At 45.6% G+C, this 27,058-nt stretch overlaps 1 protein-coding gene across 1 annotated transcript in view; it reads right to left on the bottom strand.

Moving 5' to 3' along the window:
• Nucleotides 1-27,058, bottom strand: part of myo16 (myosin XVI) — a 68,171-nt gene that overhangs the window by 15,331 nt on the left and 25,782 nt on the right. The window contains exons 9-28 of the mRNA XM_076159174.1: nt 26,161-26,311; nt 25,852-26,002; nt 25,603-25,713; nt 23,288-23,353; nt 22,065-22,192; nt 20,644-20,749; nt 19,495-19,612; nt 18,963-19,110; nt 18,029-18,143; nt 16,889-17,006; nt 15,862-15,933; nt 15,481-15,622; nt 14,702-14,774; nt 11,683-11,835; nt 10,686-10,886; nt 10,246-10,321; nt 9,075-9,271; nt 8,069-8,149; nt 6,555-6,760; nt 386-488 (exon numbers count right to left, since the gene is read on the bottom strand). Of these exons, the coding sequence (XP_076015289.1) occupies nt 386-488; nt 6,555-6,760; nt 8,069-8,149; nt 9,075-9,271; nt 10,246-10,321; nt 10,686-10,886; nt 11,683-11,835; nt 14,702-14,774; nt 15,481-15,622; nt 15,862-15,933; nt 16,889-17,006; nt 18,029-18,143; nt 18,963-19,110; nt 19,495-19,612; nt 20,644-20,749; nt 22,065-22,192; nt 23,288-23,353; nt 25,603-25,713; nt 25,852-26,002; nt 26,161-26,311 (2,516 nt within the window). The remainder of the gene's footprint in view (nt 1-385; nt 489-6,554; nt 6,761-8,068; nt 8,150-9,074; nt 9,272-10,245; nt 10,322-10,685; nt 10,887-11,682; nt 11,836-14,701; nt 14,775-15,480; nt 15,623-15,861; nt 15,934-16,888; nt 17,007-18,028; nt 18,144-18,962; nt 19,111-19,494; nt 19,613-20,643; nt 20,750-22,064; nt 22,193-23,287; nt 23,354-25,602; nt 25,714-25,851; nt 26,003-26,160; nt 26,312-27,058) is intronic.

Genomic DNA, 27,058 nt, shown 5'->3' with positions numbered 1-27,058 from the left:
TGTGTGTAACTAAGAGCTGTGTGAAATGGTGTCTGCCAGGCATTGTGAAGGAGTGTGTATGCGTGTGTGAGACGGGAGCTGATGTGACCTGTAGGGTCACACACTCTCAGACACAACAGCAGTCTGGCAGACAGGAAAGACAGGGGTGGAGGGGTCCAGGCTGCTCCGTGTGTGTGTGTGTGAGTGAGTGTGTGTGAGAAGAATGATGATGAGGTGGGACAGCTGGACCAAGTTGACAAAGATTCCATGGGATCTTTCAGGGATTAAGTCATTTGGCAAATCTTTTGTTATTGATGGAGTCAGAAGGAGAGACAAGAGACAGAGATTAGGGAGAAGTCTGAGCATGCACACTCCCCAACCCTCACACACACACATACACACACACCTGCCATCCCTGGAGTTTGGACTGCTGCAGAACTGATCGACATTTCTCCTCTGGCGACCATTTCCTCTTGTCTCCCAAAGTGGTGACCACCAGGTCTTTGTACCTGAGACACAGAGAGAAGAGCGACACAGAGCCTGAGGATATGGAAGCTGGTGCTCAACAAACATTTAGATATTTTACGTGGAGACATCTAGCAGCACCCTCCTCTTTCCTCCTCCTCTTTTCAGAAGCAATGGGTTCAAAGGTCACCGAGGTCATAGGGTAGACCAGCCAAACAGCATCTGTTCATATTGGTGTTGCCCTTGACAACTGTTGAATGGTTAGCTGGATGCAAGTTTTGTTTTGAGGGAGTATAAGGAAGGTGTGGGAGAAAGAGAGTGAGCAAGAAAGAGAAAATGTAATCCTTAACTCAAGGCCGAGCATGTTTGCTGCGTGTAAGGTGTGAATGATGACTGATGAATGAATGAATAAGGTGTATAAATAGAGATTGGGGCCCAAAAGCTATTAAGCATTTAGTGAAGTCATAGATGAGTCATTTAAACTAACATCCAGATTAATCCTTTTGTGCAATGGGACGGAAAACATTTGAATGAATGCAGACAGATGTAAAACATTTGTCCATAATGTTGCATGAAAACAGTATTCATGTGTTTGATTTAAAAAGTAAAAATGAGGTAATAAGGTACTGGGCAACAGTCGTGTCACGCTTAGGAATGGAAGATTGATGATCTAAATGCCAGGACCAGATGGGAAAATGTCACAGCAAACATGCAGTTATTGCTGAAGGGCCCTTGAGCCTTTAACCTCCCAGCTGTTCCAGGGGAACGCCTAAGCAGCTCACAGGGGGGAGGACAAACTGTAGCAGTTACAATATCAAGAGCTGTTTGAACGCAAACATGGCACTAAACTTGCTTAGTCAACTTTTTACCTCTGCCAAGGAGGTCATGGTTTGGGATGTACGGCATTTTAACATATTTTTGTCAGTTATACACCAATCTCTCTGCTGGAATATTTAACCCATGACAGGCTATCAACAGTTAAACAGTTGACAAATGACAAATTAATTAAGTGAGTACGGCATAGATGCTGCAGTTGTTTCGCCTCTGCATGATGGTGTATTGGTTAGCATGCTTCACTTACAGGTCAAAGGTCACAGCTTCAAACTTCAATCTGACCCAAATAATTTGAAAATTTCAAGTTCACAAAGTAGTTATTGTGAGTGACACACAGGGGGAAACTTTGTCACAAACGCATTAGATCAACTTTAAAATAATCCATTAGGACATACTTGTTGCTTGTTCGGCCTTGGCAGAGGCATGGGCTGTCTTTAAAAAGTTCTGAAAACTCCTCAACTAAAAATATTTTGGATAATCTTGTCAAACTTAGCAGTCATCCTTCCTTTAGTTGCCCACAGCATGTTGCCAGTTAAACGCTCTGCTCTGTCATGAATGGGAGGCGGGGCCAGCCGATGACATCACGTGTCTGATAACTGGAGCAAATATAACAAGCTGGAAACATAAACCACTTGTGCTGTCTATAGTGAACAAGTGTGTGTGTGAATGTGGGATGTGTTTGATTTGCAGGAGTGGAGCCTGGCTGAACTCTCCCTAACCCTCTCTCTGTATGGTAATACCAGTCCAGCAGACAGCACCGGCTGTCCCTGTAGGCCCATAAAATACAAAGGAACTCTGTAAACCCACGACCTCTCCTATGAGGATATGAAAACCAACGATGGTCCCCGTTTTTTACAAGACCCAAGGGGGGCTTCATGTGGACGCAAAGAGGTGAAATAGCGTCTTTGATAAGAGTTTAAATGGAGGGCTACAGGACACGTTAGGCACCAACATGGCTCGACGTGACCAAAGGGCCATCAGTGACCAGTGTTATTGAGCATCACAAAAGCAATAAAAGCGATGTGGCCGGAATTTAAATCACTCAATCCCTCTTCAAAGATGCTCCCATCAATCAGACAAACCTTCAGTTGTCATACCCTGAATGCCCATTGGCTTTGCTTAGTCAAGGGGTTTGACCCAAAGCGGGCATATGTACAGTTTGGAATGATGGAAAGTCTTCCTTAGGTACCTTAATAGCCTACAAATGTCTGTATTTATCCATCAGATGGAGGAAATGGGGACCCACTTGGAACAAGTCATATAAAAATATGATCTATAAGTGAGTGGGCTGCATTTGTGACATGTTTTATGAATACACACTGATGCCTCTTCCTCAGCCACTTCCTGGCTATGGAAGCAGCACCCATGGAGAGGAGATTTACAGAAGCAAGGTTCAAGTCGTAGTATTTGACCTTACACATTGGCAGAAAATAAACCTGGCTACAAAACACATAGTCTATCATAAAAGACAAATAAAAGCAACAGTAAAATAGATTTCCTCATAAATCACTCTGGTTACCAAGACACACTAATGTAATTGGCTTCAGGCGGTCACTATGACTTGATTGTAGTGGCATTGCTCCACTAGGTGTGTGTGTGTGATTGCGCACACACACTGGTATGTTTGTGTTTATGAGGATATAGCAACCTCGAAGATCAAGGGTTGATTTATAGGCCTGTCATTTTGATTAGTCAGGGGCCGAGGCCTTTTTTTGAAAGAGTGACAAATGAAGAGAGAAAAGAGAATATGAAACGGAATGAAACTGAGATGGTATGTGTGTGTGTGTGTGTGTGTGTGTGTGTATGTGTGTGAGAGAGGGAATGAGAGAAGCAGAGAGGGAAAAAGGGGAAGACATTGAATGAGAAAGAGAGAAAAATTACAGAAGGCGAAGATTAGGATGACAGAGGAGGCAGGAGGAGGATAAGAAGACGGGCAGCAGAAAATGGTGAAGAGGCGGCAGGACGAGGAAAGAATGAGGAATTGAATGTGAAAGAGCTCTGTGAGGAGACAGCAGCGTGGCCGCCCACCCCCACCATGCAGCGGCTTCCTCCATGGCCAAAGCTGTGTTCATTCACTGGCTCCGTCTGTGCCGAGCCCAGAAGAGGAGAGAGAGAGAGAGAGAGAGAGAGAGAGAGAGAGAGAGAGAGAGAGAGAGAGAGAGAGGAGGGAGAGAGGGAGCGAGAGCGGGAGAGAGATATGAATGGCACTTGGGCTGGGCTGAATGGAGTCTTTGTGAGTGGTAGCCTTCTCTCTGTATCTTAAAGTAAACATGGCTTTGAGGTATAAACAGAAGCAGAACGCAGGCACACACACATACACACACACACGTTAAATAGAGAGACACATGGTACTCAAACACAAAAACACACTCACACTGAATCACATAGAGCACCGGCAGAGTGCGTGTGTGTGTGTGTGTGCATTTCACTGTGTTGCATATTAAGCATGAAGTTGCTATTTGTGTGCCAAGATGCACTTTCTTTTAATAACATCCTCTAACAGAACGCATTGATCTGGAGTGTCAGTGTGTGTGATATGACAGCCTTCTTATCACATACACACAGCACTGCCTTCATCCGTCTCTCTGGAACCTTACTAAAGCATCAGACACACACACACACACACGCGCACGCATGCACACATTTTTTGGCCCTCTCCCACTCTGCTTTACACACAGCCCCAGACACGGTCACCTTGCCCCGACCTTGTGATCGTCCAGGCCTCGCGGCGCGTTTTATCTTTTGATCAGACCTGTGACAAACGCACGCGTGACGCTTACATTCACGGTAGAACTTCGATCTTGCTACAATTAACCCAATAAACAATTTTTTTCAACCATAGAGTAAACTCCACAATCAGATCAGAACTGATAACAGACTGAGAGTGTGTGAACGTACGTCAGCTTCCTTCAGCATGTAAACAATGGTGACGTACAGACAGTGTCAGCATTCTGTGCATGCGTGTCCCCACCTGGCTCACTTCCCCTTGTGAACTGATTAACGAGTCATGTACACGAGGTGAGTGACAGAATCCTCCTATTTACATTCATGCGTACATTTTACTGAAATGTATAGTGAGCATGTAAATAGAAGTGTTATCACTCAAACAGGAAGTTGTTCCCCTGTTAAATCGAAAGAGTAACGTCACTATTACTGTACAGGAACCTCAACCTACTGTACATGTGACAAATCCATGGAAAAACAGGCACATACACACACACTTTTACCCTCACACACTGATCTTTACCCATCTCAGCAACTTGCCCCCCACACTGTGACCATCTGACCTTTGAGGAAGTCCATTTATCTGTGGAGGAAACCAACGTCCAACACAGAGATGATACACCCAAGTACGCCCAATAATACACGTGCATACAATAACACACTGGCGTATTCAAACACACACACACACACACACGCGTACACACAGACAGGCTTAATAAACAGCAGCCCGCAAAAGCCGCACTGGGAATCTTTCAATTACAGCTTGAACAATGAGACGGCAGGCTCTACAAGGTACATCCATCAGGAACACAAAGGCCCTGGTAGCAGCTTAGGGAATGACTACGCTACAATCTATATTGGATTCACTTCATCATTCGACATGCTCCCAGTCCTACAGAATCCATTCAAAACCTGTATTGTGAACAACGTGTCTGCTTTGCTTTCGGCGTGAGATACGAAGGATATTGTAAAAGCGCCGCGTCTTCAAACTTTCCCGGCGTCCTGCGGGGCGCCTCTAGCTCACCGCCTGCAGATTTCTATACGCTCCGAGTCTTTGTTAGTTAAAGATGGACTCCCCGCCAATATTAGCGCCGCACTGTCATAACATCAGCGACTGAGACGTAAATGCAAAGTGGCTCAGTACGGCTGCGGATTGTGAGGAGAGATTGTGATTTAGCGGTGTTGCGCTCAGGGAAGCTCAATATTAGGAGCAACTAGTGTCACGCTAGATGTAGAAATACATACATTTATTCATTAAAAATTCATCTGAATAGGGAAAATGCAACATTAGTCCATTTTATACAGATGCATGTAGCTTTAGATACAGAGATTACAGCTATTTCCTGTTTACAGCTCCTGTCCTTTTGTTTGCATTTGTTAAAATACTGACGCAATACTGACAACTGCATATTCTAAGACATCGTATTCATGATAAACTGTGACACAACATATAACATGTTTTAGTTTAATCTCATTGAATCTTAAAGTTGAAGACATGAGGTGTTTTTTGTCGAGGCCAAACTTCAAACCGAATGTAAACAGTGTGTGCATGTGCGTCCTGAAGTAAATGACCTTGAAGAAAAATGGCGATATGATGATGTTTACAGGAGAATAGTGTAAACGTTTGAGGAGGGTCAGTAGGACCGCTTGTTTCCACATCACATCCATTATACCGCAGAATGTTCACATTCTATCCAGACAGAGAGAGAGAGACTGAGAAAGAGAGAGGGAGAGCAAGAGGAGAGAGAGGAAGGTAGATCCTCACTCTCAAAGGAGAGATAGGTGACAGGAACATGTCATTCCTCCTTTGTTAAACAAAAAGGGAAAAAAAGGTAGAAATATAAGTGGGGAACAGGGATCTAAGTTGCAAGAAAGCCATGAACAAAGTGAGGGGAGAGCAGGAATATGGGGCGGTAGAGAGAGATAATGATGAAGATTAACGTGAGGGACACGGAGACCTTACACACAATTGACTCAAATGTGTCTGAGCTTGTGTGTGTGCGAGTGTTTGTGTGTCAGGCTGACACAGGAAATGTGATAGTGGCATTCATCAGCTGGAGTAGACCACCATCATACCCTAAAAAAGTGCTTCAAAGCTCACTTTGTGTTGCCAACGCCGCTGTGACCTGTCAGCGTTAATGTGACGGTGAGGAGTGTGTACGCTCCTGCATTCATTTGCAGACGCAGACACGCCACACGCTGTAAAGCTTTGGGCTCACTTTGTCTTGACCTGCACGCATTGTCATGTAAGATCTGACACAGATCACAGTGACCTGCTGGGAGTGAGAGAGTGAGAGAGAGAGAGAGAAAGAGAGAGAGAGAGAGAGAGAGAGAGAGAGAGAGAGAGAAAGAGAGAGAGAGAGAGAGAGAGAGAGAGAGAGAGAGATAGAGAGAGAGAGAGCTTATGGCTTTTCCCATGAAGAGGAGGCTGACAGATTTTTGCACTGTATCAACTAATGACTGAGCTCAGTGTGTAGCGTCACACAGAGGGAAGGACTCTAACTTCAGAGAATGAGTTAGGATAGTTGCAGCTCTGCTCCGTTTGCACTGACCTGCTGAGGAAGGCGGGGAAGGGCAGGCGGACAGGATACCCATAACGGATCATGCGCACCATCTCAAGCACCCCTATGTACTGCAGCTGGGTGGACACGTGGAAGCTGTCAAAGCTGTCGGGATGACCGCTGTTGTTGGGGCGCACACACTCCACAAAGTGGGGAGTGCAAGCCTGCAGCTTACTCATCATCTCTGACAGCGAGTTCTACGAGAGGAAGAGGGAAAGGGGATTAGATGCAGACAGAGGCCACACAGTATGCAGTTATTTTTACATTTGCAGTACACAGTAGTATCATAAGTAGTTTGAGTAGACAGACTGCTGAGCTCTTGAAGCATTGTTACTTTTTTATTTGGTCCAACCCTGTGGCTGTTCTTGTTGCTGTGTACAGTAACCAGCGCATACTGAGGCGCCTTCCTTTTGATGTCATTACTCTGGCCAGTGAAGCACAGCGGCCGGAGTGAGATCACCTTGTGTGTCTAACAAAGTGGTCTGATTTTTCGGGGAGTGTTTTGCCTCTGGAGGAAGCAAAACACAAAGAGCTCTTTGCTCTCTCCAAGGGTGTGTGAGTGTGAGAGCTTTTCTTCAAAACACCAAATTCACAGATGCTCTGCATCCAAGTCCCACAAACACACACGCAAACACACATACACATCTGTTTCTTGCCCCAAACTGACGTCATTCTATGCTCTACAAATCCAAAAGTGCAGTTCTCAACACCTCGCCCCTTGTCTCTTTAACGTCAGTGCCGTCCTTCACTCCACCTCCAAACGCACCCATGCACACACACAAAAATGCGTGTGCACGGCACACAGTGGCTGTTGTTCATTGTTCATTCATTCATGTGGAGGGCTTCATGCTTGGCTTGGTACAGCATCATTCTTCAGCCCACTCTCTCCTTCCCTGCCATTCCCTGAGGAACCCGTCGACCACAAGCCCACAGCTCTGATTGTGCAACACACTGGGCTCATTCAATCTAAAGCCGCCGCGGCCCTGAGCCACGCTTCAACCGCCGCGTACAACTAGCAGACATCAAACTGCTCTCTGACAAGTCTGCTGGTAAACATACTCAACTGCCTTTGCAATCTTATTGGTAGAGCAACAGTTCTAGAACAGAATATGGTTACTTTATATCATTATTCATTTTGGTAGCCTCGGGTCGTTGGGTGTGTTGTTATCTTAAGGAAGAGGGTGTGTGCAAAACGAGAGCCTGATTAGGGTCAAGACCTTTGGGACAAACAATTGTAACAGATTTAGGTCATTTACAAATAATTCGGTAATAACTGGCAAAGGTCAAGTGAAACTTGTTCTGTCTAAGTTAAGGTGTAAATTGAGTTTTTAGAACACTGTCTGACTTTCACTCAGGGGAGATGCATAATATGACCAAGATGATGGGTTTTCTAGCAACATTCTACATTTTATTCACAATTTCACCAGTTTTGATTTTGCAGAGAGAATTAAACTTAACGTCTACGGACAGAGGGCCAACAGGATTCCATCTCTAAGGGGACTCACCCTCAGCTGGACACCCACTGTGATGGGACCACACCTCTCCAGACGCTGGATGAAGGAGCTCACCCCCTTCTTCTTCAGGATCTGATGATGACAGAAACAATGAGGAGGAAACAGTGGCTGGCTGCTCATCTATAACACTGAAAACACCCATAAAAGAATCCAGGCTCTAATCATCACATGTTGGCACAAAATAAGGCTGCATGGCTTTAACAGGACATGAACACATTATTAAAATAATGTTGTCTTGGATGCTGTTTTTAATTTATGTGCAATTCCCAGAGTCCCACTGGGCCATGCTCCCATCAGTCCCCTTTAATGTGTCTCATGCGCTTAATGGCCCGGCTCCGCCCATTCCATTTGCTGTTTACCTTAATACTCAATGTAACACAGCAAAGCTACTTCATGTTAAATCATAAGGCTGCTTGTGTAAGCGTCTGCTCTAGGTGGCTAATGAGCCACAGCGATTGCCGTGCAGGACCCAACAGGAGCTCACACAACCTGCAATGCTTCTTACTCACACACATGCACCGGTATGAAACACTGGGTAGATGTGACGAGCTTGATGATTATCAAGATCGTCAAATGTGTGTGTGTGTGTATGTGCACATGTTTATGGAGGGTCTTTCTCTTGGAACAGCCACACAAACCAATTCCCACAGGTTTATATATAGCCCGATGGTGGGAAGGAGCCTGAATTAGACTGTTCTTCCCTAAATACATTCTCACTGTTTTTCCATTGATCGGCACAGCAGGCAGATTTCCAAGTACCCAGCTTTTCATCGACTGTGTCACGTTCCGACTGTGTTCCTTCCACTTGTGATTTCCCGTAAGTTGTGTAATGGGTTTTAGAAGCCAACAAGCAACAACAATGTATGTTGTTTTAACCACTGGGCTGTATGGACTCATTGTCCCTAAGAGCCAAAGCCATATTTACAAGCCAACAATGAGATCAGTGCTGTGAGGTGCTTCATGAAACATTTGCCAGGCGGTGACTGATGTCCTGTACCTTTGTAAGGTCGTGGTACTTCCTGGGTGGGTGGGGGGCGGCACTGGTAGTGTCAGGGGAAACCAATGGCATCCTGTGGAGCAGCATGGCAGCTTTAGGCCCCCGTAGCCCCAAGCGACCCTGGGGCGCCGGCACCAGGGAACCAGTCTGAGTCAGCTTGGACTGGAAGAGTTGCTGCAGTAACACACTCTCACTGGCTGCCAGGGACAATACACATACACACAGAGGGAGGAAAATAAGGGTGAAAAGGAGGAAAGGCATTGGTGGAGAGAAGGGGTGGAGGGGAATGAGGAGGAGGGTTTGGACAGACGTGGAGGAAGAAAAGACGGGGGGATACAAAGAAGTAGGGAAAGAGGAATCAGTTAGGCCCGATGTAAACAGTCACCAAGCGGGGGTGGACCAGCCACTCACCAACACATGGTCCACAACAACAATGAGCTCATTCAGAGAGCCAAACAACATGTGTGTGAATGTGGGCGTGTGTGTGTCTGTGTGTGTGTGTGTGAGAGAGAGGCAGCAAGGCAAACTGAGAAAGAAAAAACAAACAGCAGACTCATTTTAGAGGCTTAATTACTCACAGTAATTACACCAAGAGTAATTGTCTTTTCATTTATAGCAATCATCAACCACGACCAGACTATAGCCTTACATACTCTGCCCCCCACGTGCCCCCCCAACCCCAACAATAAACCCAAACAGGAGGGGGAATGAGGCCGCTGAATGTGTGAAACGGGTTCCTATTAACCTTGTGTGCCTCTGTTTGTGTACACATGTTTGGGGCGAGGACGCCGTGGCGTGTGCGCTGATGAAAGGCGGCGAGGTATCGAGTCCGTCAGATGAAGGGACAACGGCCAAGTGTGAGTGAAGGGTTAGCCTTTAGAAGATTAGCCTCATCATGGAAATTATGGCAATTAGGCCGTTGGACGCACGGCCAGCCTGGCACTCGCACAACGGCGGCCTGTGTCCCCGTTAACCACAACACCCCACATCTGGCACCTTCTATAGACAATATACACACACTGATGCTGCTGTCTGCTGCATACGGGATGAAACAGTGAAAGAGTGGTTTTGTTAGCCATTAGTTTAGACAAGAGTGTCTCTTTGTGACCCGATGTGTTTCTTCGCCTCAATGTGCTCATGTGTGTTATTCAGTTAAGTGATGGGTACTTACACTTCATTGTAAACAAGAGATTCTGCGGGAGGGAGTCCTTGTTTCTTATGAGTGATCCTGTGAGGTCATATGAAATCTAGCAAAAAAAAACAAAACCATACAGGGACATTCAGATAAACTTGTATATTCATTTATATACTGTGAGGTAGTTACCACACACATTCTCTATATTTGTATTTGTATGTTACAATTGAACATTATTGTTAAGTGTATTTTAGAATATCTTTAATTTGTTTTTTTGTGTTTGTGATGATTATTTAACTAAAACAGAAAGCTAACTACTACCTTGACTCAAGGAAGAGATGACATTTGTTCTTGGAAACCAGCTGATTTTACTCATGTGTCTGTGTCATGAATTGTGCTGAACTGTGTGTGTGTCTGATGCACTCGAACGCTTCACGGCAAACCCTGTGCAAACACACTTTGTGCAGCAGACTGACCTGTCCGGCATAGTGGCTGACAGTAAAGGCCGGTCCCTGGTCTTTGGGCGGGGGGTTTCCGTTGCCGTCCTTGGTGGTCAGAGAGAGGCCAAGGGTTGGGTTGGAGTCCAGCTGGGCCGACAGCCTCTTGTAAAGTGTCTGCTCTGCTGGCCGCAGGCTCTGGCTCTCCTCATCTACCACACTCAACAGTCCCTGAGGCTTCTGGACACACACACACACACACACACAGATGCTCACGTGTTATTTATGTGTCAGCCATGTTAAAAAGAATTCAGTTATTTCCTTGCGATACTTTTGGTGACCACATGGGAGGTATTTGCTTTGAGGCAGGTTAAAGTGCTACAGGGGCGTTGACCAAATGGAATCGCCCACTGTGACTTCACTTTCACTTTGAAAGAGCTGAATAAATTAGAGCTCTAACAGAGGTTTCATCATGTTCTATTGTTGAATTGCGATTCATTTTTCTTTTGTTACATTTTCTGTTATTAAACTTTTTGAGGCACTTTTAATTAAATGTTAAAAATGTTAAAATCTTTCAAAAATGCTAAAAATGTTGACTGTTCTTTCATTTAGACTAAACACGTCAAGATCGCTGGAATACAGACCTGGATTCAATACACTCTCAATCATGTTGAGTGTTATACTACTGTATTTATATAGATTTATTCCAAACCAGTTAATTTCCCTAATGTTATGACCGTGTATTCAATCGGCCTAACCGTTCTTTTAAGTAATAAAACCAAAATTTTTCACATAACTGCTATCTCAGTTCTGAAACTTCAAACACAAGCAAACAGAAGGAGTGAAGGAGTGATTCTTTTGCTGAAGTCAGTCTCTTCATGCTGCAAGTGAAAAACAATTTGAATTTTGAAGAGAGGAAATTGTCCCTGGGGTTTCAAAGCTTTTGTCAAAGCTCTGCGTGTGTTCACAGCTGTGTGCACATCAGGAGAGCCCGTCTCAGCAGACTGGATTGGACCGGTCTGAACCAGCAACGTACCTGGAGAAAGAAGTCCAGAACAGCTGGTTGGTTGCCAGGGGAGCGTGGGGTCTCCATGGCGATGCCCTCCTGCAGACACTCAGCCTGCTCCTGCTGGAACAGCACCTCAGAGACATACAGCCTCAGCCGCTCGTTGGTCATGTTCACGCACAGCTGGAACACAAACAACACACACTTGGACTCAGCCGTCAAGCTATAAACACAAGGTAGCTCAGACATACACTGGCAAATGTTTGTTTAGGAAGCATCTAAATGCATAACACAATCTACACACAGCTGTGCCACCAACGGTGAAGTAAATGGGGCATAACTGACAAGTCGTAAACACGGCCCTCCACATTACGAGACTCCTACACAGGGACTCCCCCCGTGTAAGGTACACTGGGACATCCCTCTACATCGTCCTCACCGATCACTGGCTACCAATCAGAGCACAGCCACAAGTCTTCCTTGTGATCAAATGCCATTTTTCGTGAATTTATAGTAGAACAAACAACAAACTCTGCCAACCTGCTTTAACTGAATCCACTCCTACACTGAATGTGACATTTTACATCTAAATACATACAGTATATTTATTTATTTTACAAACCAGTGACTCAGTGTGCCTGGATTTAATGACGTCGACCTTTTAAAATAAAATCACACATGGATGCTCTGTACATGTACACTCTGATAGATTTGTTTGTGAGAGGATGGAAAAAAAAAAGGGTCTCTGAAACCCCTGCAAGAACAACAATAAAACATGAGACTTGTAGAAAAATAGAAATTCAGAAATAACATTTAAAAACGCAGCTAGTAATAGAAAAACAAAACTGAGTAATCAAATAAATTAGAGTTGAAGGAATCGGGGCCCTGTAGGGGGGTTTCAGACACGTCATTTAATAAACATTGCTGATCGAAGATATAAAGGGGGTTTCAGCAGATGTGTCATTGCCCCTCTGGGGCCCCGTCTCAGTATGGGGCCCCAGGAAATTGCCTGCCTTTGCCGGTGCTACGCCTCTGCCTCTTGGTTTGTGTAAGGTCAACGTCCTGGGTTTATGCTCCTGATTGTAGTGGCCCTGAAATTGCACGACAAAAACAATGTGCAGCAGGGCAAAACCTTTCACACGCCAAGGCTTTATGTGTATGTGTGTGTGTGTGTGTGTATGAGAGGGGGGAGTGGCAGATGAGGTGTTTTTTAAAGGTTTTTCAGCAGATAAGTGAATGTGCCTGAATATGTGAGGTTGCAACCAAAGATAGGATGCATTCATCTCTTCTAACCTCATTTTAGAAATCTAACTTAGAAATGACGCACAAGTGTCGAGGTCGACCGTGGACAAATAAATTGGTTAAAATAAAACTCAATTGGTTTGGCTTTTGATGGATGTAGCTACATTATTCATAACCATCAGGCAGGTCTTGATGTTGTTTACAAACAGGGCACTATTGCGCCATCCAGTAACAACAACCTGCCATCCACTTTTTGGCTCACTGCCCGCTGCTTAAGAAATGCTGATCTAGAGGTGTGGTTGCTCATGGGTTGCAGCTCTGTTTTTCTCCCGGCGATGTTTGTCTACTCTTTGTCTTAGGAGCTCGTCTAGTCCATTAAAGGCTCAGTCCCAGCAGGTGGTTGATTGAGTTAGCTCATTAGCAAAGCGCTGAGAAGGTACAACACACCGTTAACAAACACAGCTCTAATTAACAAGGCCGGGCGGCACTAATGACCCCGATCACGCTGTGCATGCGAGGCGTGCCTGTGTACATGTCGTTCTGCCTGCGCGCATGTGTGTACAAACACATCGGAGTGTGTGGGCTTGTTTGTCACTACTGCTCACGCATCTACTGTAAGAGATGATCGTGTTTATCCAGCCTCTCCCTCCCTCTCTTGTTTGTAATGTTTGTGTGTGTGTGTGTGTGTGTGTGTGTGTGTGTGTGTGTGTGTGTGTGTGTGTGTGTGTGTGTGTGTGTGTGCAATGTATGTGATTTAGTGATTAGAGCAGGGTGTCATTTAACAGGCTGGGAGGGAGGGGGGCACTGCCAGCATATGCTAAAAGGTACACACACTCTCTCTCTTTCATTAGCCAACTCCCTTCTTTGCCTGCTGGTGTGTCTCCTTTAGCTCTCCCTGTGACCTGAGGAAGAAAGGTCACACAATCCCTCTCTTCAGCTTGGATTAGAGAACTACAGAGGAGAGGGCAAATCCACAAACATCCCCGTCACATACACGCAAATGGCAAAGCCGCGCGCGCATACACACGCACGCGCGCGCACACACGCACACACACGAAAACAGATACACGCACTGGTCTTGATAAAAGCTTAGAGGGAAGTGTGAGTTCCCAGGAGGGAATAGGTAAGCCGCGGGTAAGCAAGAATAAACACTTGATTTACACCTGCAGACCACACACACTCACATGCTGTGATATACACACTGTGCATGCTCGCCGCGGATATAGCAGATTTACAGCCAGCTGAGCGGCGCATGATATACACTGTACCCGCTGCAATGACACCACACACACACACATTTAACAATGATTCTGAAAACAAGCGGATCTTCCCATCTACACACATACACTCACACATTCACACAAACTCACACACATCACACACACATACGCAGATGGGGTTCAAGCTGCCTAATACTCTACTAGCTCACACACAGGCAGTCATTGTGTCGCCGCTCGGTTCATCTGAGGACAGTCGGAAATCACGCCACAGCGAGCCACCCGGCACATACGTCAATTCATTCATGACACACGGAAACGTCAGGGGCCAGAACAGATAACAATCGCTAATATTTTGAGAATGTGATGAAGTTCTGTTTGAATAAAAAAACATATTTGTATGACATTCAGAGAGAGATGGTAATAGCTCAGGGCGGCATTGGGGGTGACGTCAATCCCTGAATGCGACACAGAATTTGGGCTTGAATAGGGAGAAAAGATAAGCTCACAGCGAAGAGCAGAAATAACCTTGATGTGTTCTATGCCGTTATGCGACTAGTGCAAAGTAATAGAATGTGATACTACCGCACCTGCTCAAATCCATTCCGCTGAAACTCCTCAAACCCAAAGATGTCCAGGATCCCGATTTCTAAGGCCGGATCACTGGGAGAGGAAGGGGAACACACACAGACACGACACATGTGTTTAATACAGAACACTATTATTCCAGACGTAGTGCAAGAGTGTGTTTGAGACGTCTCATATGTGTGTACTGTGTGTGTGTGTGTGTGTGTGTGTGTGTGTATGTCTGGAATAACATATCTGGAGCGGGTGTGGCATGTGTGCGGCTGATGCATTTATTGCATTCTGTGGCTGGTGTGGACACAGGGTGAAACATAAACACATTCCAGAAGATATGGCCGGGGTTATCTGACGGAGTGTGATAAGACTCAATAACATCAACAAGATCAAGGATCCTCTGGCCTCCACCTAGATGTTTCTGAGTGTGTTTACGTGTGTGTGTCCTTCATCTCGACAATGTAGTTCAAATCTTTTCACATTACCGTTCACGTGCCTGTTTATTTGTGCATGACATACAATGTAAACGTCCTATTAAAGGTAGATATTGTGTTGTCGTAGCGACATCATAGTTATGTCAAAGGCCTTGAGTGAGTGTGTGTGTTTGTGATAACAGTTATCAGCCCCCTGGGATTCCACAGACATTCTTCAGGCGGCTGAACATCCATAGGCGCACATTCATACACATGCGCACTAATAATGCATGCTTAGACACAGGGTCTCTCACACACACAATAGAGAGAGAGAGAGAGAGAGAGAGAGAGAGAGACAGAGACTCAAACATCTATACCCGATGCTCTCATCTTGTCCGTGTAGGTAGTCGTTGATACTGTTAACCAGATAGCTGAAGAGGCGTCCGTAAATGGCCTTGGCCAGCTGGTCCCTGTACTGCTCGGACATCTCCACTGTGTGGCGCCGAGTAATCATGTCACCTGACATAGAAGGGGAACAACAAATTCTGGCAATTCCACTTGATGGTATGCTGCACGTGTTCTTGATTTTAATCTGAAGCTCATAAGCACAAACAAAAGCCTGACACGACTCAAGCTCAGAGTTTCTGGTGGGGTTTTTGGTCTATATTTGGTTATCAGTAAATTCAGTCCAGCAGTGTTGTGGCGGAGTGAATCTGTTAATGGGGGACAGGGAGAGCCAAGCTGTAGCAACAGAATACCTTTGAAGTACTGAACATCTGATGTGAGGGCGGCGCCTAAGTCGCTGGAACACACCTGCAGCAACCCAGCAACTGTGGACAAAACAGCAAAATCTAATCAAATATACATAACATTATACCTCTGAGACACACATCTTTTGGTTCGTGTCTACACAGAATGTGTAGTTACTGACAGGCTCACCGGTGTGTGTGTTCCAAGTATCTCCACATAAAAAAACAGATAATGTATCCTGTTTCATTTTATTTCATCATGGATTGTTGAGCCTGAAACCTGATTTTCTGGCAGAACAAAATGAGGCACCAGGTAGTTTGTGTGGAAATTGAATGAAAATGGAAGAAAATCAAAGCAATCACCAAATTTCGTGACAAAAATATCATAGTGCTGTGTAGAGGGAGGGCCTTGGTGTGACAACACAATCTGATCATCAGCAGAACCTCTGCTACTGCTCATCCCTGTTTAATCGATCAGCAGTGCTGGCAGCAGTTACTCATCAGTGGATTTCTGGGCAGAATCCATAAACAACCGATAGAATCCAGAATCCCCTCTCTACCATCACCAGCCATGACATCACATCGCCCTGACAACGACCGGCTCTTTCCCGTCGCAGCGCTGATGTCATTTGTTTACCGTCTCCCCCAGGGTCAGGGGTCACAGGAGCACATGTGTGGTTGCATAATGAGCGAGAGCGAGAAAGAGAGGAAACACGGACGTCAATACCGGCAGTGTGTGTGCGTACATGTGTGATTCATGGAGAGCGGAAGGGATCGCTCATCACCATGGTTACGTTTTGGCCAAATATGGGGGGCTTACCAAACAGGTGATTGTGTGGCCTGTGGCTTGAGCTGGCACAGTGCCAAGCACAACTCCAAAGCGGAGCAAACAGGGCTGTTGAAAGCAAATACTGGAAGAGCTAAAGGACCTCAAATTGATGGGGAATAGTCGCGATTCCTCCCACACCACCCTTCAACCACCACTACCACCACCACCACCACAGGGGGAGCCAGGTCATGTGACACAGGTGCTGACCTCTGTCCAGCAGCTGCAGGTCAGAAGGGAAGGCTGTATCGGCATCTGTCAATGCGGTGAAGCGCAGATCCCCAACATGGAGCACAGCGGACAGCAATGTAAACATTGAATCAACCTCCTGCCAGAGAGAGAGAGAGAGAAAGAGAGAGAGAGAGAGAGAGAGAGAGAGAGATATTTATCCTTTTCGTTTAAGTTTCTTTGGAGTGATCATCCTTTCCATCTTTCCTCCCTTAACTCAACCCCCTGACCCCCATTCCCACACTTCCCTTACTCTATCCTACTCTCCCATCCTACTCCTCATCCTCCTCCTCCTCCTTTCCTCTCTGCCCTTGAGTAGAGGACGCTTAATGGAATACCCCATTACCCACACAGCGCGGACCCTCACAACCTCTGAGAGCGTGCGTTTGTGTGTCCACATCTACGCCTGTGCATGTGTCCTCACAGGGCAGGATATTGGAGCTGATATCTGGGAGATAAACACATGCATTAGTCTCTGTCTGACACTCTATACACAGAGCCACCCCTCCATCCGCCCCCACCCCCACTTAGGAAAGAGAAGAAAGGGGGCGAGTGAGAGAAAAAGAGCGATAGGGAGTGTTAATGATGACTGACCTTTGGGTCTGGACTAGGAGACATCCCATGATGAGAGCTTAGACAGAGACCAATGGGTGGTCTATCACTCCCACTCTCCCGTTGCTTCTTCAGTCCCTTCTACTCTTCCTCGTCCAGTGGACACTAGCACCCTCTGATAATACCACTATCTCTGGCCTTATTCCTGTCCCAATCCTCTCAGGATGCACTTGTGAACAGACAGCCCCCCCACCCTTCTTCCCTTGCTTGCGTGTATTGACTGCTGCTGGATTAAAAGGTGAGATGGTGGTCATTTACTGCTGACAGATGCTGACTGGGAATCTAAGAATAGAAGCCGATAATGTGCTGGGAACATGGATGCACTGTACACGCAGGTTGGAGTACAGGACAGGCTGTACTGTGAATATCATGTATGCTGTTGCATATATCGACATCCTGTCCTTCACATCGGGTCACACTTGACATATGGCTCGCTGACAGATCATTTTAATCTTGAGGCAGATAATTAATTAGATAATTCAATTTCGATCACACTAAAATATACAGTACCTGCTTATTGAAGGCCAAAGCTCGCAGGGCTTGCTTCAGAGCAGCGAGACGCTCCCTGCTCTGGGCTGAGGCCATGGCAACGGGAGGGTTTTCACCTGAAAGTCCACTTAGATACCTACAGCAAAGATGGGAAGATGAAGCCGCTGAGGGAACTTTGGAATGTCAAACTAACATATTAAATTTACATGGGACACTATCCAGGAATTTATGTGCATAACTTTGGCTGAGAAACCCTAAAGATTTATGAGGCTCTATTATGCAGAATGACAAAATGCCAGAGAACCATTCATCTACTGGAATGAAAATGAGATCATGATGAGGAAGGGATAAGTTGCTAAGAGTGGAGAAAGGGAGGACGGGGTTTTAAATCTGCAGAGCCTGATCACGCACAGGCAGCACAATAACACACACACGTGATGCTACAGGAGCTACGGTGTAAAAACAGCTCGGGTGAGGTTGGCTGTTATCAAAATGGACGGGACATTGTCACTTTAGAAGAGACATGCACATCAGAGTGTGAACTGTAAAAGACAAACACACAAACACACACTGTTTGCACAATATTGATACATAGGAAAGTGTTTATGTACATGATTGATGACTAGAAATAAATAGGGAAATTGTGTGGAAAAGATGGTGAGATTAATTTTGGTAGTCTTAAATAAGCCACATTACTCAGTACTGTTGGCCTGATCACACACCAGCTAACTGTTATCAGGCTGAAAAGCACAAGATAATTCAATAAGTCTTTATATATTTTGGTTGGTTTGAATAGTAAATTGCGAGCGTATTGGTTTGTTTAAACATAAATCTTATTTCTACTGTACAGTCACATATAAAGAGTCAAATTGGAACCTAAACAGTTGTTGTGGGCCAGGTCCCCGCCCAGCACATTAACATAAATTCTCCAGTGATTTGATTGACAGACAGGTACCTATGAGCCAGTACGTTGTTGAGGTAAAGTGCACTCTTCTCCTCCGGCGACAGGCCTTCAGCCATCAGATAGAAGATGCTGAAGCTTTGCTGCTGGGGTGGCGGGTGGACCAGGCGAGACTTCTCCAGCATGTATGTGTAAACACGGGCTGAAACGACATATATGCTTTACACGTCAGCAGCAACGAGAATAACATTTGAACTGTGCTGACAGTGGCAGTGTGGACTGATCTGATAAATTCAGGTAAAATGAGGTGAGAGGCTGAGCTCTAAACTGAGCTTTTACTGCCCCCTGCTGACGATTGCCTACAGTGCAGCACTACACTACTACACACAAAATAAGCACTCAAACATTACTTTCTTATTACATATACATTTCAGCAATATACATGTTGTGTTGGAATCATGTAATTAAAATAGTACAGATATCTTTGCTAATCTTAAGTGCTAAAAACACACAATGTCAAAACCAAAGCTTTACAAACAATGAAACGGTTGACTTGCAGTACAACAGTGACAGACATCTAGGTTACCTCTGAGCAGCGTCCTCCTCTTTTCACAGTACTGGACGGTGAGCAGCTTGATGAAACGGCTCGAGCTGTTGTTCCTTTGAGTCTTTGCGTGACCGAAAGCCTCCAGAATACAATTTACCTGCATATGCCATGGAAACAATGTTGTCACAAGTTACATTTGTCCTGTTACAAAATTCCAAATCACATTAAGCATAACTTTTAACACAACTTCTGTGTCTGTGTTAGGTTTCATATGTATTCAGTGCTAATCCAGCTAACTGAGAGCACACAGTTCTGTCATCATTCCATTTCCCACCACTAGATGTCCTTACGCCTCTTTTCTTCTAAGAATCCGGCGTTTTTCCTGTCCTAGAATGATCACAGACTGAGTTGACCCAGATATTGACAAGATGACTTCATCAGGAGAGGGGCATTGCACTGAGGATGGTACAACTACAATGATGAATACAACAAACTCACACAATAAATAAGCTATTGCAGCAATTTCCTGCTCTTCTGCATGCTGCTATTATTTGGCAACAATGCTCCCTCATTATGATGTACAGCAGAGGAAGAATCAAACTCTCTTCAAGGAATTACGCTCAGTCCGATTCTCTGCCAATGATTCTGTTCGTAACAATCAGCTTTATACACACAGCCACCGTCATGAGGACTTTAAATATACAATCTAAGATGATCTATTTGACCGAAAAACAGATAGCAAGATAAGAAATAAACTCTAATCCAGGCAAATGCCCCATACTGTGATGTGATGTATCTATATCTGCATAAATCTATTCTTTCCCCGTCCACAGCAAGAAAAACCAGTGGGATGCTTTCACAGAGCTCTGAACCCTGCTTGACAGATCTGTGTATACTCTGATTGATTTGATCACAGACACTACACGCCGGAGTGAAGAATAAATATGCTGTCGCCGTTTTGCCTCTGATGATATTTTTAGCATTTTGGATTTATTAGATATCAAAAAATCAAAGAAGAGAGGGAGTGGTGAGCGACACAAAAGATGTAAGATTCAAGCCCGAGGGTTCTGTCGTTATGGAGCGTTTGAGTCATCTGTAAACATCACCTCTGACAATGAGTCCTCCAATTTCCAAACATTCCTCATGAGTGCTTTATCTGATACTGCAGGTTGATGGATCCGGACTTACGTGTTTCATCCTGGGTTCCAGTGCAAAGCCTTTGGGGCTGGAGCGGGCTGTCAGGTGTCTCACTATCTGCTTGGAAGCCTGTGTTTTCCCAGAACCACTCTCACCACTAGAGAGATAGAGAAACATGAACTTAGCAGGATATTACACGATAGCGGAGGACAAAACAGCCTCCATATAATACTTTATATTACCAAGCAACACATGCTAACTGAAGCCATTTTGATACATTTATGTCATGGAGTGTAAAAGACGAAATTAATGAGAAAATGAAATGTCAGTGGATTACACCGCCTATGTGTCATGTGTCATTGGGGTGTTTCCCACATCTGCCGCATCTGTCACAGGTCTACACCCAGCTGACATCACCAGTGTGGGGTGCACTACTTTTGACCAACTTTAACAACAATTACCACATCCCATATGCTGATTCTGGCTTGGGAGGCCTGTTTCTAATTTGGCATCTAGTGGTTATTGAATCTGACATAAGGAACCTCTTCAGTGCATGCTCTGACACACAGACATGCAGAGAGGAGAGACCAGCATAGTAACACTAAGCAGATGGCTCGAGAAGGTCATACACCCCTCCTAATGACTGCAGTGTACCGTGATGTGCTGTGTGTGTGTGTAATAGTTCCCACTAAGAGCTCTGCTGAGTTTGTAGTCCAAAGGCCTCTCCACTGTCTTTTCATTTAACAGCTTTTATTAGATTTCAAGGGCATTTTGTTAGTGCATGGGCCCTGGGGGATCATGGCCAATGATTGCCTGTAAATGCAAAAGGGGTTTCTGTCTATGTGAACATCTGTTCATGTGTGTGTGTGTGTGTGTGTGTGTGTGTGTGTGTGTGTGTGTGTGTGTGTGTGTGCTGTGCAAAATGTGTCAGAGGGAGGCATGAATGAACGAGAAATGAGAGGGATGAATTGGGAAAGAATTGGAGGAAAAGAAGTGTGTGTAAAGTGTCAGAATGTAAACATACAATATATTGTCTTAGAGTTGGTGTGTGTGAGTGTGCGAGGGAGGGAGAGGGAGAGAGAGAGAGAGAGAGAGAGAAAAAGAGATGGATAGCTTGTGGCCAGGGTGCATTAACTCTCTGCCAGATTGCTTGCAACTCAGCGGGAATGTCACTGGAAAGCCAGAACAGGATTTAATTGCAATCAGGGTGCTGCCTCGGTCCAGCCAAGGACAAAGAGCGGGACGTGGAAATGCTCCTACAACACATCCATCTCTCTGTGAACGTTGAACAGGTCTGGGGCCGAGTGCTATTAATCTCTCAGGTGTTTAACAGGCATGAGGTGGACGCCTGTGGACCAATCGGGCAGCTGACTGAACTTTGGTTTTACTGACAAAATGACTTTGCTGAGTGTGAAAAGAAGGCAAAAGGTTCAAGATTCCTGCCTGTGTGTGTGTGGTAGAGGGGTTAGTACCTGAGAATGAAACACTGTGGACGCCTCTCCTGCAGCATCATGTGGTAAGCTCTCTCTGCTGAGGAGAAGATGTGTGGGGGCAGAGAGGAGCAGAGGCGGCCCGTGGAGCTCAGGTACAGCTGACTGACCTGAGGGAGACGCAGACGCACCACACTCCTCAACACATTGGATTACACCATTATGTAACAAGGATACACACCTGGGCTTGAGCAAGACGGAGGATAGAGTTGCAGTGAGAGTGAAATGAGCGTGTGTGTAACTGAAAGTGACCACCACAAACTGTAAACACTGTAGGGGTTAATTCCATCCTGTTTCATAGTAATACAACATTGACCAGCATCTCTCATGGACGGACAGTGGAACACCGTGCTAGAGGAGGTGGCAGACAGCCGGCAGATCCCACATGTTGTGACATATGTCCTCCTCACTCTGTCTCCTCCCTGAACCTCCTCACACCCTCTCAGATGGGCACACATGCCTGGAGAGATTCCAGCCTCAGCAGGATTAAGACAGATAGAGGGGGCTCGGCTTCCCTCTGTCGTGGCAGCAGGAGATGTCTCCTTCTGGCCACCTAACCCCTCCCGGGCAAGCCTGCAGCTGGCATTAAGGCTCTGGGCACGCGCACTGTCATCTCCTATTTCTTTACACAGCTGAGGAATTAAATAATATAATGAATTCTATTCCAAAATCAGCGAACCGACGTTTGTAATGAAACAGCCTCGTAAAATTACAACAAGTGGCTGCGATGAATGATGTACTTTCAGGTACTACTGATGTTATTCTTCCGCAGACAGCAAGGATAATTTGTGTTGCTATAAATTTTGCGAGGATCGGCGAATGAGAGTGTGTGTTTTGCATGCGAGTGTGTGTGTGTGTGTGTGTGTGTGTGTGTGCTGCTCAGTCTGGCTGAACTGGATCCCTGCTTTCCCTGGCTGGTGCAGCGTCAGCCTTACACTCTGTATCACTGACAGGAAGGCTGCATAATTTATCAACCACAACGAGGTCAATTTCATCCATTCATGCATTGCTAACTATACAGGCAGCTTGTCTCATTTATGGTATAATTTTGCATGCACAGTGCGCAGGCTGTGAAATGGAAATGCATGTATCATAGAAGTTTACTGAGCACCGAGCTGGAAACGGTTTACTGTTCAATTCCATATTGGGAGAGCAAAAGTGGCGGCCACGGGAAATTTATACGGGTAGTTAAAGTGCAGGCTTACCAAGGTGGAATAAATGGGAAGCTCTTTGTTTGGATTCACAAGCACCAGGATGTGTCCAATATATGTCTGTAAGAGAGGGAAAAGAACACATAATTATCATCTAATCTCAAAATCATTCAGTCTTCAAACTCCTCTCCATCTCTCCATCCCTCCATTTTGCTGCATCCACTTATCCTGTGCAAGGTCGTCGGGGGATGGAGCCCATAGCAGAGGTCATGGGGGTACAGGCCTGGACATGCACACACTGACAGTCTATCACAGAGCTGTCACACACGGAGAGACACACACACTTGATTCATGCTCACATTCACACCAAAGCAGAGTTTCCAAATCACCTTAACTGTGTGTGTTTGCTGGTTGGAGACCAGAGGGGCTACAGGACAAAGCTCCACAGAGAGAAGTCCACCGTCAGATTCAAGGGCTGACCACAGACGTCAATCTTACCTCAACCGCTTACCTTCAATAATCAATAATCATGATGGTGACGGCCCCTTTAATCCCCCCAGAACAAGAGAAGTCTTAACGATAACCTGACAAATAACCTTTTTTCCAATAACAACAAATCCGCCGTCACACACAGCACACACACACACACTCACACACACATACCCTGAGGCCATTTAGATATAATTAACCAGCCTCCAGTTTCTGACCCTTCAGCTAAACTGCTAACCCTCCCTTTCTCCCAGAGTCCCGGAGGCTGTCTAAAGGCAAACAGTTAACACTCAGTCCCCTGGGAAAGGGCAAGCGTTGCTGACATTCTGTAACATGCTGCTCTGTCCTTAGGCCTTGGCTCAAGGTTAATGGCTCCAGCAACTTCCCCATTGCCCCGAGGAGGAAAATTCCATCCCGTTCCCTCATGTTTTCTGCTTTTTGTTGTGTTGTGTGAAATGTCAGCCACCTCCCCCCTCCAAACTCTGCTTTTTAATTCTATATCATGTTTGCCACGAGAGATCATCATGTCTTCTCCCATTGCCTCCTGCAGTCCCTTATGGTTCTCCATGGGGGTTTGGCAGTGTAGTAGTCCTTCTATCCTGGCAGAAGGCAGCAGATCACTCATCAAAGCTCCATCTCTGACCATCCTACCCCTGCTGGGAACATATGGAGCATTCACTGCCTTTGTCCCTCCCCATATTTCTCTCCTCACATTTGCCTTCTTCACCATTTTCTTTAAACGCCCTTTATTGCATCCATAAGGTCGGATACTTTGGCTAAGAACCAGGATGAATAGCAGAGGACATGCGTGCATAAAATGATTTTTATATTTCACATTCATTTACCAGTAACCTGAGAAGCAGTTCTGTACTATAAAACGTTATTGTGAGTCCATTATTGCTTTGTCCCTCGCCTTCCTCTCTTCAAACATATCTTCCCATTCTTGGAATCCATCCCTCCTTATTCTGATATCTAATTGCACCGGCCGCCTCCTTTATCCATCATTCCACTTGCCTTTCTGCCAACCACTTATCTCCATCCCCTGCTGTGGCTAACTGTACTGTCTGTCGCCTCTTTGGGTTTCCAAAAAAAAAAACGAAAAGAACAAACCCTTACACACTTTCACGGTCTCACTACAGGGGAGGGAGAACACCGGGTAGATCCACATTGATCTGGTTCCAGTCTTTATAGAGCTCAGTCCCTACGGAGAGATAAAGACTGGACTACAGTTTTAGAGGAATGGACCAAATGGAAGGGATTTGAAGTGGACCAATAGGAAATAAAGTCATTTTACTCCTGAACACAGTTATGGATTTTTTTCTTTGCCATCAATGAGAATGGGATTGATTTAGCAATTGTCTCCAGTGCTCGGCATGTAAGTATGTGTACGGGCATGTCTATTTGTCTGTGTGGATGTGCATGATGATGTGTGTGTGTGTGTGTGTGTGTGTGTGTGTGTGTGTGTGTGTGTGTGTGTGTGTGTGTGTAGAGTAAGGTGTATAAAAAGCAACAGGCCAGAACAGAGGAGGAGAGGGATTCTCATCGTCTAAGGTCATAAGTCTCCAAAGCTGTGAAATATAAATGGCTTTTACTTACTGTCTTCAGAGTAAAATGTGTGTGTGAGATGAGTGTTTGGAATCGTGTGCGCTAGAGGGAATCCCACAGCTGAGCTCACTGGGTAAAGTGAAGCGTGTGTGATGTGATCACACCCCAATTCCCAGACCATAAACCTCGCAACACACCATTGCAAGTAAACAACTGGTGTGGCCCAGATATGCCTGGGAGAAACTGTGTGTTTAAATTCCTCTGTGTTGTTCTAATGCATGTTTAATGCCAAACGGGATTCTTTGTGTGGTTGTGTTTGAGAAGTGGAGGCCTACATAGATTTGGTCGTTGCCGAACCGCTTCTGCATCTCGTAGAGCAGGCTGCTGTCGGTCAGCTCGCTGAGGGAAGCCAGGTCATCATTGGGCGCCGGTGGCATCAGTTTCACCTGAAGAAACGGCAAAGTAACAAGCTGAGTCAGTAAAGTGTGTATTTCAATGTTTCTGTCAGTTTAAACTCTGCACACACTGGGACACAGATTCAACAGTTGTAAACACAAATATCCAGCAGTGATCAGAGGAGTCACCTGCTCCAGTTTGCTGGTTCCAGAGCTGAAGGGTCCATCCAGGATGTTATCCTGGGAGGCATGTCGGCTCAGCCCCCCTCCCGTCTCTCTGAACATGGCACATTTCTCCAGCAGGCTGTCCCGCTTAGAGATGGACAAGCCGAGGGGGTTCCTGTATGGAAACGCGAGGCGTTTGAGAAAGACAGAATAGATAGCAAGTAGATTGGAGGGTTAAGGTTAGGAACTGAATGGGAAATATAAAAAAAGTCAACATGGTTCACACAATTTGCATAAGCGGATAATAATGAAAAGATGAAACTATGAACTCACAAGTTCTTGACAGGTGTGTTGAGGTCATGTGATCCCTCATCGTAGCGTTTGTCAGTTGATGGTAAAGGTGCAGAGGGGTTCTTCAGTCTCTGGAGCCAGCTTTCCTCTGCCTTCAGGAGCAAATCAGCTATGGGCTCGGACACAGCAATGTCTGGAGACGCCACACACACACAACACGGGCCTCTCAGAATAACAAGTCTATGTGGAATACAAAATTCACAGACTTTGGCCACTAGCGGCACTGTGGAGCAATGCTTTGGTGAGTGAGTTGCTCCACTTCTACCAAAACGTGCAAGGACACACCAAAGGCACAGACACGGAGAGAGGACAGAGGCAGAAAAAAGAGCAGGAATAATTAAATACAGCTTTGTGAATGACAAAGGAGCTGTCTCGCCTGAGCCACATTTGTTGCAGCTCAGTCTAACATGCATCAATACCAAAGGAAAAAAGCCTGAGGTATCAGTCAAGGTCCAGCACATAAGGTTAGTCTCTTCTTCAGGGTGATTTTACATGGTTAAAAAATATTGGCAGTAGGGCGGTGATGGGGCACTTTTGTTGGATATGGAGCATAACACTCTAAGCCTTTAAACTCTAAAACCCGGCAGAATACACCCCTTCTGTCCTCCTGACAGATGAGCCTGCACTGATGCAGAATGTGGACCCCACTGTGGATCAATCCAAGTGTGCTTAAGAGAAGGGGGGAGATAAGAACCCCCTCTCTGTAATGAGGTCTAACAGGACACAAGGGAGGGAGATGGCTTCATCTTGTCTTTTATTTCCCTGTGACTTGACAACCCCCTAGACGCCCATTTCTCGCTCTGTATCTCTGTTTCCACGCGTCTGTAGGAGGGGAGGGGGGGTGGGGGCTCTAAGTGAAAAGGAGGGGAGGGATTGTATC

Source organism: Genypterus blacodes, unplaced genomic scaffold, assembly GCF_046128005.1.
Source record: "Genypterus blacodes isolate CSIRO-AG114 ecotype Tasmania unplaced genomic scaffold, CSIRO-AGI_Gbla_v1 ptg000093l_1, whole genome shotgun sequence".
Classification (NCBI taxonomy): domain Eukaryota; kingdom Metazoa; phylum Chordata; class Actinopteri; order Ophidiiformes; family Ophidiidae; genus Genypterus; species Genypterus blacodes.
Note: the sequence above shows the minus strand (reverse complement) of the source record. Positions and strands in the feature narration are given on the sequence as shown.